At 42.8% G+C, this 12923-nt stretch overlaps 2 protein-coding genes across 2 annotated transcripts; one reads left to right on the top strand and one right to left on the bottom strand.

The window, feature by feature from the left end:
* Positions 1–2704: 2704 nt before the first annotated feature.
* Positions 2705–4197, bottom strand: LOC147336425 (uncharacterized). The gene has a single exon (XM_086287064.1). It carries the CDS (start codon positions 4081–4083, stop codon positions 2770–2772), a length of 1314 nt encoding a protein of 437 aa, XP_086143190.1. The 5' UTR covers positions 4084–4197; the 3' UTR covers positions 2705–2769.
* LOC147336424 (neuroligin-2-like) lies at positions 4082–7235 on the top strand. Its single transcript, XM_086286191.1, has 4 exons — positions 4082–4120; positions 5616–5786; positions 6355–6668; positions 6974–7235. The coding sequence occupies exons 1-4, from the start codon at positions 4082–4084 to the stop codon at positions 7233–7235; spliced, it is 786 nt and encodes a 261-aa protein (XP_086142317.1).
* The last annotated feature ends 5688 nt before the right edge of the window (positions 7236–12923 follow it).

Here is a 12923-nt window from a genome sequence, read left to right as displayed (position 1 = left end):
TATAAACCAATCGCAGTGTGTGTCTGGCAGGAAGTGAAGCAGGAAGTCTGAATATAGCTTGTGAGCTTGTGAGAGACGTTTCAAAATGAAAACAGAGGAATTAGAGAATGAAAGTGCAAAGTAATAGTAATGAAAATGATATTAAATAAATTTCTTAGTGTGTTAATACAGGTGCCCATGGACTTGCTCAACCTCCTGGAAGAATACAGCAGAAAAATGATAGATTAACAGAATTGGGAGGAAAACAGGCTTTGATTTAAAATGTCACAGCTTCACCTCTCATCCTGTCCTTATCCTGAGAAGAAGCTTAAAGGACAGTTAATCTCCTGATGAAGAGAGAAGACAGACAGAACAACACCGTGGACTTGAAGAATTAACTGCAGGCAAAAAGACAGTGCACCTGACCTAAAACACTGAAGGGTCCAGCAGCATGTATGTTGATGGAAACATGCGCTCTGAATTACAAGCTGGAAAGTGTACCAGTGACATGACTGTGTGAAACCACTGGATGGGACAGTCTGAGTTCATATTTGCCATGCTGGGAGTTAAGCGCCAAGAAAAGACTGAAAAGAGGAAGAGAGAAGAAGAAACAGCTGATTTGGGCCTGTGTTTGATTTGGGAGGCCACACAGGAAGTTGAGAGAAGAGGGGACGAGGACCGGTGAGAGGTGAAGGCTGGACGTGTTAAAGTGACAGCAGAGGAAAGTTGGGTTGAACGTTGAGGCTGAATTTGTGGGTTTAGAAACATCCAGAGCATCACAACAGAAAGGTAAAGAAAAAAAGAAAAGAGAGATAAAGAAATAAATGAACTAATAATACATAAATGAATAGAAAAATAGAAAACACACATGTAGAAATTGTCACATGTGAAATTGTTTTTGGAGAGAATCAGAAGTGAGACAGTTTGAATCCACAGTTCAGCGCAAAGATGCAGGAATTAAATCTGATTATAAAAACACATCGAGGCAACGAAGACCAGCTTACACTCAATATTAATATGAACACACAACATACACGCAATGAAGACATGCTTACACTCATGAATGTGAATACATGACATAAATGCTGAATGGTGTAGATTTAACACACTTAAAGGCTGAAGCTGAGGAATAACTCAGGAAGTTGCAGGACAATAGAGCGACTTTTGTGACAAGGAAAAAGAGACTGGGAGGACCAACCAGGGATTAGAAGCTTAAAGCAGGTTTAAAATAGTGAATTAGAAGTGGTTTCCAGCTGATTGAGCAAAAGAAGTGACGACTGTAGAAATAAAAATAAAAGAATAATAATTGAATTATGCAGCAATGTTTTGAATATGCATTTCTGTTGTCAGGGCAACTTCTCGAGATGTGACTCAATATGCAAATTAGTTGAATGAGTGGGGACAGAAAAAAAAGAAAAACTCAAGTTTCCTGTCTGAGACATGAGTGAAGTTTGCATTGAGAGAAATATATCTGTGACTGTGTGAGAAGAACTGTTTGGTAAAATATATGATAGCAGCCGCAGGACAATTAAATAAAGTCTGTGACTAAGTGCAGTCGTGCAGATTTGGAGAAGAAGTTTATAATTTAGTGATGACACATTGTTATAAAGTGTTTAGAAAGGGCTTAATGGGAATATTACTGTTGGGCAAACTGTGCGGCTTTAACAAGATTTTCTGTGTATTTAGCAGGTGAAACTCTGTCAGCTGACTTCAGACTGTCAGGAAGCTGAAGAACCTGAGGCCAACCACTGAAACATGATGTGGGCAAAATGAACAGAGGGAGGGATTTTAAAGGTGAACATTTAGGACTTACTGCAAATGTTACTATGTCAAAGTTACTGTGACTCAAACAGAGGAAATTCTGATTTTTTTCTTTCCACACCCAGCATGTTTTGGGTGTTATATGCTATTAAATACTTTTAAATAAATTAAAAAGTATTTAATAGCATATAACACCCAAAATATGCTTCGGTTCACATTTAACTCCAGAAAATCATCAATCAAAACATGGATATTACCTGACCACAGATTCGTGGTGACGTCACTGCTCTTTTAACTGTTCGGTGTCTTTGTTTGTTTGCTGGTTGTAGAAATGGTTTATATGAGCTTTGAGCTGAGAGTCAGAGGTTTCTGTGGACACTGCTCATGTCGGCACTTATATTTCTGACCTTTTCTTATAACCGATTAAACATGATCTCCTCCCTTTTGCCCCCATTTTTGGTGGTGTAGGTACAAATGATCAGGCATGACATTCTCATAATAAATAAGATACTGCAAATAATTATTTCTGCATTTGTGCGATTGAAGTGAATTGAAAATGTGTATGAAATGACACTGTTTTAAAGATTTGGCCTAAATAATTTTGGAGTGAATGAGTCTAAACATGATGACCTAACTAGTGATATCCTGACACACACACACACACACACACACACACACACACACACACACACACAGCATGTTATGCCAGTTTCAGCTGAAACTATGTTTCAAACCATGTTCCGGGTTTTTAGTTCACCATTTATGAGGCTTCAAGAAGAAAATAAAAGACAGATCTGAATGTTTGAAAATGTTTTGGAAAGATTCTGTAAAGATGAGATGAAAAATACTCAAAGGATAAATTTAATTGGTTTATTATTTAGATAAGTTGAAAAAAGTTAAACAAGCAAGTAAATGAAGAAACAAGGCAGAGGAGAGAAAAGCCCAACAATCCCCTCTGAGCAAGCACTTGGCGACAGTGGGGAGGAAAAACTGCCTTTAAACGGGCAGGAACCTCCGGCAGAACCAGGCTCAGGAGGGGACAGTCAACGGCCGGGACTGGTTGGGGGGGTTAACAGAGGTGGAGCAAGACGAGGCTACATCAGGTGAGGAAGCAGTAGCGTCTCTCCTCCGGAACAAGTGGAACCATTTTCTCTTTTTTTTCATGCACTTTTCCACGAGCGCTTTTTTCTCCAGGATGAGATTTCTCAGCTCATCGATGGTTTCTGCGTTTTGTTCTTCAAGTTTTTCACATCTTTGTTCCACCTCTTCCAATGTTGCTTGTTGTTCTTCAAGCTTGTCTTTGAGTTGTTTGGATGTTGCCTCCTGTATCAGCTTGTCCTTGTGCATGTCTTCATTTCTCTGTTGGACCTCTTTGTGCTTGTCTTCTAACTGCTCGTTTCTTTTCTGGATTTCTTGGAGCGTGAGCTGCAGGTCTTCATGTATTTTGTCTTCTTGTTGTTTTTGCGCCTGCATTTGAGTGTTTTCACGCTTCAAGTTATTGAATTCCACCAAAATCCCCTTAACGAGCTCGGAGTTGTTTCTCGCTATCTGATCGATCCTTCTCTGCATCTGTGAGCAGCGTTTCTCCAGTTTGTCCTTTTCTTCTTCCACTTTAGTTGCTTTGTCCTCCAGCTGATTACAAAACTCTTGCAGTTTTAGATTTTTAGACTCAAAGTCCTGGACGACACGTTTTCCTTCTTTCAGTCTTTCTTGCTGTTGCTCTTTCTGTTGAAGAAGGTCTTTATTTTGGCGCAGTGTTTCATCCAGGCTTTCTTTCAGCATGCGGTATTTTTCCTGCATGCTCTTCAGTTCGTGCTGCATGTCTCGTTGCTTTTTGTCCTGCTCTTCCTTCTGTTGGAGGAATTCTTTCTTTTCTTCCACAGCTTCATGGAGCTGTCTTTGGAGGAGCCGATTTTTTCGGTCCATGTATTGGAGATCCCGTTGTATCTTATCAGTCATCGTTTTCTTGTCTTGGAGCTGGTTGGTCATTTCTTTTAGTTCTGCACTCTTTTGCCTGTTTTCTTTAATGAGGTGCACAATCTGCTCTCGGGTCTGAGCAAACTTGATTCCCCAGCCCTCATTAATAATTTTTATGTCCGGCTGGCGCTGTTGTCTTTCTTCCAGCTCTTTATTTTGGGCTTCCATTCGTCTACATTTGTCCTCCAGTTGAAGTTTCTCTTCTTCAATTTGTTGCATTTTTTTCTGGAGAAGGTAGTTTTCCTTCCTACTCTCCTCTAACGCCCTTTGGAAGGATGAGGAGCCATTTGGGGAAATTGGCCGGCCACGCCAGGAAGGAGAGGCGGCGTAATCTTTTTGAATTGGTTGTTTTTTCCTTGGAAACATGTTGGAGTTTCTATACGATGACTTTGAAGAGCTTGTGGTGAACGTTTTGTAGGCTGCAAACACAGATGCTGCTGAAACGAACTAAAACTTGCTGTTTCTCACCCCTACTTAAGGAAAAACATCAAAGGACTTAAGATTCTTAAGATCTATGACATCATCACTCCCTAAGCCAATGAGATTGTCACAAGACATTTTGGAATGGGGTATTTTTTTTAAACTGTTTTCAAACTTAACTTAAAATTTCAGTGTTTCCTGGTTGTGGACTATTGGTTAGTCCAGCCGATTAAGAAATTAATTGTCACAAACATCCCTAATATTATATAACAGACGACAGAAAACACGAGTTTTTTTTCTACTCAATAGAGGTATAATAAAAGTTTTTTTTAATTATCCTACTTTTTAGAAAAGAGAACATTTATTAAAGATTATGTATTTAATTAAAAAATTCTGTTCATCTAAAGCAGGGGTCAGCAACCTTTAAGACCCAAAGAGCCAAAGAGCCATAATTGGCCTATCTGGGGTTGAAAGGCTCGATAAATGCACGGCGTTTCGCCGGGTACACCGGCTTCCGCGAGTGTGACGCTTATTTTGAGCGATGAAAAAATAACAAAATATAATTTTATTTGTATATTGCAAAATCACAATAATCTTCCAATTTAGAACTACAAGTTAAAAAAAGAACTAACATAAATAAAATACACTTCAGCTAATTTATTTTCACAAACCACGCGGAGCCGCACTATAAGGACTAAAGAGCCGCAGGTTGCCGACCCCTGATCTAAAGGGTTTAACAAAAAGGGGGAGCTTCCTGCTGGAAATTGAAATGTCCCCATGTCCCCACTGGGCGATCGTGGCTCAAGAGTTAGGAGTTCGCCTTGTAATCGAGCCCCGGCTTGGACAGTCTCGGTCGTTGTGTCCTTGGGCAAGACACTTCACCCGGCAAGACACTTCACCCGTTGCCTACTGGTGGTGGTCAGAGGGCCTGGTGGCGCCCCAGGGTGGCTGTAGCTACATCACCAGTGTGTGAATGTGTGATTTGTTCACATTTGCACATTCTTAATTTTTAAGAGGAATGTGTTTTTTTGAGTTTGTACACTATATGCATGTAAGGCAACCGTTTCCTTTTTCTGTATTTTTGTGTGCTGCTCTTTTAACAAAAGGGGAACAAAAGACATTTAAATCGACCTCAGATGATTTGTTTAAATTTTTACAAGGTCTTACTGAGGTGATGCAAAGTGAAACATGCTTCTTTTTTGGTAATGTGCTGGAAAAGCTTGAAAATTGACCTTGAATGTGCTTAAAAAGTGCTTGAATTTGACCCTAAAAATGTGTATGAACCCTGCATATATTGCAGTATTTACAGTTTATAGTAGGAATTTCATGGCAACAGCTAATCTTTATTTTGTTTACTGGGAAATGAAATGCTGCCAATTCACAAAGCTGTGCTTCAGCTGCACTTCCTGTTGTAGACTTGTGATGCACACAGGCTCTGTTCCAGCACTCAGCATGTTCTTCCTTATTTGCTCCACCAGGGGGAGCTCCTAAACTATGACATCTTGATAGGAGTGAACCAGGGAGAGGGGCTGAAGTTTGTGGACGACAGTGAGGACAACGACGGCATCTCAGCTGCGGCGTTCGACTACACCATCTCCAGCTTTGTTGACAACCTCTACGGCTACCCAGAGGGTGAGGACGCCACCTCTGTACACTGCCACTTTTTCAGTTATTCCATTTTACAGCCTCCTCTCACTTAACTGCATTTTGCAGCATCATCAGGTTTTGTCTCATTAGGAGCCGCGTTTGTTGATTTGTTCGTTTTTTTCTGTTTGCTGTATTCTTTAAAATAAACGGATAATCGTCGAAATGACAAATGTGGACAATTATCAAAGCTTACATTACAATTCTGACAGCTTGAGTTCACATGAATTTTCAAAAGAATATCAAAAGCTGTGAAAGTGCTTTAAGCGTTTAAAACATGCGAGTAAAGAATGGAATCAGTAACATGTGAGCCCAGTGAAGTGCATCAAACAAGACAAGCGTGCTAAAGAGAGCCACTCATCCACATCACGGCGTGTCTGCGCCTTAACCTTTGAGGCTCTGTGGGCAGTAATGCTATCATCCCCCAGGTAGTGGGCTCCCAATCTCAGTGTCGGTGTTTCTGACAGATCGGCCTGCGAACCCCTCACAGCCGGACCACAGTCACAGTACAGACATGTTTGGATAATGCAGTCATGCTTCCTCTCTGCTGCCTGTCACTCCTTCTGTTATCAGAAAGAGTTTTTTTTCCTCTCTAGATTTCTCACTCACTTCCTGTTTACGGACCACCAGTGGGTGGCACCAGCTGTGGCCACTGCCAAACTCCATGCTGAGTTTCAGTCCCCAGTTTACTTTTACACGTTCTACCACCACTGCCAAACCGAGACGCGGCCCGAGTGGGCCGATGCCGCGCACGGAGACGAGATACCTTACGTGTTCGGCGTACCGATGATCGGTGCCACGGACCTGTTCCCGTGCAACTTCTCCAAGAACGATGTGATGCTGAGCGCTGTGGTCATGACTTACTGGACTAACTTCGCAAAGACTGGGTAGGCCTCATGTCACAGTAGTGTAAACTGTACACGTTACTGTATGTTCTCTGATAGCCTTCTAGTCATCTTGAATACTTGAATCTGGGTTGCTAGTTTAATTCCCGTGTGGCTTTGAAGAATTGAACATACTGGTTCACCAAAAGCATCCAGATCCCAGAGCAGCCGGTTGGTCTTAGATAGTTGAAAGGTTGCACAGAGAATGGGCCTCCTGTCTGTATTCAGTGTATTGATGCCACATGTTACTTATAATGGAGACTGAATATAACTTTGAACTGAAACGTTTAACCTTTATGCTCCACCAGGGACCCCAACCTGCCCGTCCCTCAGGACACCGAGTTCATTCATACCAAGCCCAACCGCTTCGAGGAGGTCATCTGGACCAAGTTCAACTGGAAGGACAAGCAGTACCTTCACATCGGTTTGAAACCTCGTGTCAGAGACAACTACAGAGCTAACAAAGTGGCCTTTTGGCTGGAATTAGTCCCTCATCTTCACAGCCTGCACGACGTGCTCTTTCCCACCACTACGCGCTGCCCCGCAGGCCGTGACCCCGGCACCAGATGATGCGCTGGGCCTTCGTTCTGTCCTCTTATTCTCTTCTTTCTCCAAAAGCAACTACACCTGCTGCGTCATGTGCTGTGAAACTTGGCAGCTCCCTCCACTGGTGGCATGTGGAGGTGCAACTGAAGTGTCCAGCAGCAGATGAGCAGTTTGGGGTGGGTGACTCAGATCTTTCAAAGATACTGTTTTCAAAGACGGTCTGCTGTTTCCAGGCTCAAGACCTCCAACATTTGTCAAAGGGACGAATGCTCTCTCGCTCCTCGCTGTTTTCTCTTTTTTACGTTGGCGTCATCTCTTTTTCCATCTCCTGTGTGTTATGTGCACATTATGCTTCTCTTTTCTACATCCGTGTTTTATTACTGCTCTCTTCCTCTCATTTGACACGCCTCCCTCCTGCTCTTCTCTAAAAATTCCCGATCTGCTGAGCAGTCTGGAGGGGGAGGCGTACACTAAACATATAACTATGAAAACACTGATATCTTTCATTCGACCAGCATTTTTAGGTGCCAAGTAAGTACTGCTGTGTTTCATTTATCATCGAGGGAGAAGAAAAACGAAAGAAAAATAGAGTTTCGCTATTTACCGTCAACTAACAGAGTTCTGTCATGTTCTCATGACAAAGTGCCAAACTGGCCTCAGTCGTGATTTTCTTTCGTCCATCTTCTCTCTTTTTGTTGTTTTGTTTGAAGCATTTGTTAAATTGTTGTTTTTTATTGTGTGGAAAGAATTTTTCTGAAAATATAGATATAGAGAAATGATATTATATATAGTTCTATATAAAATGTGTACAAAGGAGAAAGTATATAAAAGGGTTTTCTCAGTGGGGGATCTATGCATGAATCATTTTTAAAGACGCGGGGAAAAGGACACTGTACCTGTCGATGCACGTTTCCCAAAATCTAAACGAGTCATATCGCTCCATGTTTGCTACTTTTGGTTTTTGGTTTTCTCCCGCAGAGTAAGAGCATCGCAGGAGCATCGCAGGAGCATCGCAGGAGCATCGCAAGAGCATCGCAGGAGCATCGCAGGAGCATCGCAGGAGCTCCTGAAGTCAAACGACGCCTCCCAGCACTCATTTATTAAAACGGAGTCGATGCCAAAAGTCTTAAACGTTAGAATCAAAGCAACAGCTGTGAACTCAGTCATGGTGTCATGTGCAGCCTCCGTCTTACTGTCACTACTTTTTCATTTTAGGGTACGTGAGGTAAAGCGTCCGTCGATGTAGCTTGATTGTACAAAACTATTTTTCTACGTTATTAACAAAACAGAGCAGAGACTGATGCTGCTCCTGTCTGACCCCCTTATGTCTGCCACATGTGTATTCTGACTTCATATCATCACTGCTCCCTCCCTCCTCCTCTCTCCATCCTACACTGCCTTTGTTATTTAACACCGACCCCCCCCAAACTGATAATCAGAGAAATTCCCAAACAGCTGACTTCACTGTGTCGACACCGTTCCTGACTATTTCTGACCTCAGCTCAGCTCTGCTATTATCCTCACATTAAGGGTTCGTTCACCTGCCTGCAGATGATCTGTGAGCTCGTCGGTTGTAAATTAAACTCTAAGCACACTGAGGGTAACCGGGAGGCGTTCAGGGCCTGTAGTGCAGAGCTGCAACATGAAAAAAAGGGATGGGGGCTCAGATCTCCTGAACAGGGTGGAAACAACACGGTGGGTTTGTGCTGTTTGTGATTCCTGCTCCGTCACTCTGGTGGAGACGACTGCAGCTCAGCAGCGCTCCCTGCTGATCCTCTGATGAAGATGTCAACAGTATGTAAACTGAGCTGATGTGCTGCTGTTTGAGCCCACGTGGTAGCGTACGTCCAGTATGGGAGAACTTAGTCACCGGTGCTGTCTTTGCTTGTGCTCTAGCTTTAGCCTGTTTGATTGTTTGTTTTCTATTTTATTACTGCCTAAAAGGGGAGGTGGGGGAAACACATGCCTGACTTCTCCTGTCAGAGGTTTTGTAAGCTCACTGGAAGGGAAACGTGCACAATGTAAATCATAAAACAACTGAGTGGGGCTGTGCTGCAGGTGGATCAGTGCTGTGGACAGTAGCTGTGGAAAAGAGACTGGACAAAGACTCTCAGCCTTAAATACAGGACAGAGGATGATCCGATCATCTTTCAGCTAACAGTGTCGAGCAGAAGGACGGCCGGCTGATGCGTCCGTACGAACCCTTTTGTACTCACTCCTGTGTATAAGGAGGTGGCGAGGGGTTGTGTAGTTAACCTCAGTGATAGGTTTGTAGCATAAACCTATTCGTTGGAACGTTAAGGACAATTTAATTACATAGCAAAGCAAGACACGAGTAGGCAAAGTTCTTCATGTTTCCCGTGCACGGGAGAGAACCGGACAAACGCCGTTCCTTCGCTTCACCCCAGTTGCTCTCGTCCGCTCCCCCGTAACACTGCTCTTTTATTGAGGTTACATGAATATACATATGACGTTCATTAACATATGACGTCTACATACAAACAAAGAGTACGTTGCCTGTGCGTGCGTGCGTGCGTGCGCGCGCGCGCGCGCGTGTGTGTGTGTGTGGTGGGGGGGGTCAGAGTGTGACCCCATAAAGACTTCCCTAAACCTGCTGGTCTGGAAGTCCAGCAGTTCATCTAAACAAAAGGCACTTAGCCTAAATCAGATATAGATACATTTATCCTAAATGAACAGAGGGAGTGACTTTAAGTCTGATTTCAGACTATGTCAGTATTAGTTAAGCCAAGAGTCGGGCAAAAGCTTTATGGCCCGGAAAGTTCTAATTCCCACAACATATTGTTGGATTAGTAAGCAAAACTTTTCTGTGATGAAGATTTTTGGGGTTGTTGTTTTAGTGATGGGTTCATTCTGTCAGTTAGCTTTGGCTTGTTTTCTTATTTCAATAGAGGGAGTTTTACTAAACATGGACATGTCGAGGAGCGGCTCATTATTTCTGTAACAGTGCGCTTAGAGAAAACTGTCAGGTGTCGCCCCCTTTGGTGATGATGTTTTGTGCTCTGATGAGCTAATAATCAGCTCTCTTTTCCTCCTTCTTTGTTCTAAGCAGGCCTGCAAGATTGAATTAACAGCGCTGTAAAACATTGTTGTGAGCGCAAATATAAGGTGAGCTTTTCCAGATTACAATGGGCTGAGGAAAAGGTCACCTGTGGGAACCTGCGAGTTCCTGTCTAAAGGATTGCAGCGAGTCAATCCAGTCCAAGATCATAAAGAACTCTTTTTCTAAAAACAAAAGAAAGAACAAATAAATGAGCTCATATTGATGAGGGTGGAGACTCTGATGCTTTGCGCGTGAGGCTCCACTTGTCTGCTGTGCAGCCGTGACAAAGACTGGACCAGCGTTAGGATGAGTAGATGCTGACAAACAATTCACGACGCCGGTAAGAAAAGGGTGGATGCTTTGCTTTGCTTTTGGCAGGAGCACAAGAGAGAGAGAGGGAGACCGAAAGGTTCACATGAGAGTGGAGCTGCAGACTCCACCCTTGGGCGGCTAATTTTGGGTTGCTGATGTTTGCTTTAAGAAAATGTTGTTTTATTGACTGGGTTTAGATGATGGTGTCACATTATATTGTTGGGAAAATGCCAAATGCTGAAGGGGAGAAAATGTTTGATATTACTGATGTTACCATTAACCAAAGCAGGCCACTGTAGAAGTCAATGACATTTTATAGAAGGAAAACAGAACCAAAGCCAAATGTAGGAGTTATATAGGGGATTGGTGGACTTGTCACATTCCAAATCCAGTTATGGAACAACAAACACTGGTCCAAGGGAAAGGGCAGGTGATACGAGGTGGTGCTGGAGGGAAACGAGCAAAGTAAAGACAGCAAACCTATTTTGGTTCGATTTGATAAAGTCAGATTAAAAGAAGTACCATGACACTCAGAGGATCAACGTGAAACTAAAACATACGCACATTTTGTATGAAGCACATGACTGATAACTGTTGTGTTTTAAGTTTAGTTTCTTATAGCACAGAGTGGATCACAGTGAGGGAAGGACAGGGGGGGAACTGAGTTTAAATGTGAAGTTGATGCTAATATACAGGTTTTGTTTCTAGGTCGTTCTGGGGATGCAGGCTCTGGGTGGAGCCAGGAGCTGAAAAGATCGAACATGATAATTAAACTGATTTTATTATTTAAACACAGGTTTGCAGGCCCGGAGCAAATATACTCGAGAGGAGAATCGCTGAGGTTTTCTGAGAAATGATCTGATGAACCTTTTTCTTTTAATTTTCTAGTTGTGGTTTTGTTTGACACATGAAGATGTGTCAAAAGGGGGAGTTTTAGGTCTAATTTGAAACAATGGATTATATGATCGATGATGCAATTCTACACTGCAATCATCGAGTCCATCCTCACCTCCTCCATCACCGTGTGGTACGCTGGAGCCACTATCAGGGACAAACAGAGACTGCAGCATGTTGTGCGCTCTGCTGAGAAGGTGATTGGCTGCAGACTCCCATCTCTGCAGGACCTGTACGCCTCCAGGACACTGGGGCGTGCAGCTCAGTCACAGCTGACCCTTCTCACTCTGGACACAGTCTGTTTGACCTGCTCCCCTCAGGCAGGAGGCTCCGGTCCATTCGCACCAGAACCTCTCGCCATAAGAACAGTTTCTTCCCCTCTGCTGTTGGACACATGAACAATAACCGTATGACTGTTCCCACCACTACCACGTGACCCTACGCTGTGTTCACTGCATCATTCCATGTTTGGCCCTGATCACCACCTGCACTCATGTATATATCTATCTACTTAGCACTTTTAATCCTTATTTTTATTTTTATTTAAGTGTTATATGACAGTATGTTTGCACTGAAGCACCGCAGCAATTTCCTAATGTTGTAAACCTGCTCAACATTTGGCAATAAAACCGTTTTTGATTCTGATTACTGTCAGCATTTTAATCGCTAGTTTAAAGGCTGCAGCTGTTGCTCTAACATAAATGTAACAGGCCTCAGTGCTGGTTCTAATAGTCTGAGCTGCTTCCAGCTTTATTTGTGAAGAGCACAGCAGCTTACAAAACACGTAGCTAGCTCGTACAGCTGCGACGTTAAACTTTCATGAGCTAAGATGACCTTAAAATAACGGGGCTACGTGTGGTGATGCTAGCGTTAGCCACGTTAGCGCGTTAACTTCACAGGTGGTCAGACTGAGTAAACAGGCACTAAGTCAGAGGTTGGGCTCTCCGTTTCGCTGCAGGATCCCTTCATTCATGCAATTTATGCAGTTTATTAAAGTGCAATTGGAAAAAGGATTTTGAAATGCAGTTTTTAAAAGCATTTCAAAAATCAGTTTATTAAATGGGAATTCAAAAATGAATTTACAAATGCAGAATTTATTCTATAATTCATTACTTAAGCACAGAATTCTTTATTTCGATGCGCGTGGCTCTTGTGGTCCTCCATACAGGAGTGAGAACGTGTTGGCATTTGGGTCCTCCTTCCCCTCATCATAGTCTGCCACGCAGGCCGTGACAGAAAAGCCCACTAAAAGAACGCCCACCAGACCAAAGCAATGGTTTTGACTTGATCAGCATTAACCCCGCCCCCTGACTTTGATGGGTGAAGCTGACAAATAAAATGTATTTATGAACAGCGATGCAGGGCCAGGAGTAGCAACGTGAATTAAATAAATACATCATTAAATAATTCATTAAATGTGTCAGTAAAATAATTAAAATAGAAAA

Source organism: Aulonocara sp. 'chitande type north' Nkhata Bay, linkage group LG3 (genome assembly GCF_057382095.1).
Source record: "Aulonocara sp. 'chitande type north' Nkhata Bay isolate Kocher_YH1m ecotype deep benthic linkage group LG3, A_spYH_male_GT1.1, whole genome shotgun sequence".
Lineage (NCBI taxonomy): Eukaryota > Metazoa > Chordata > Actinopteri > Cichliformes > Cichlidae > Aulonocara > Aulonocara sp. 'chitande type north' Nkhata Bay.
The sequence above is the reverse complement of the archived record's forward strand: the minus strand, read 5'-3'. Positions and strand labels throughout refer to the sequence as shown.

What these genes read in the sequence shown, in the direction of transcription:
- LOC147336425 (XM_086287064.1), bottom strand. Translation starts at nt 4,083, where the DNA reads ATGTTTCCAAGGAAAAAACAACCAATTCAAAAAGATTACGCCGCCTCT.
- LOC147336424 (XM_086286191.1), top strand. Translation starts at nt 4,082, where the DNA reads ATGTTGGAGTTTCTATACGATGACTTTGAAGAGCTTGTG. An exon ending in AGGGTGAGGACGCCACCTCT is followed by an intron (nt 5,787 to 6,354) that starts GTACACTGCCAC and finishes TTCTGTTATCAG; the next exon opens with AAAGAGTTTTTTTTCCTCTC. An exon ending in ACTAACTTCGCAAAGACTGG is followed by an intron (nt 6,669 to 6,973) that starts GTAGGCCTCATG and finishes ATGCTCCACCAG; the next exon opens with GGACCCCAACCTGCCCGTCC.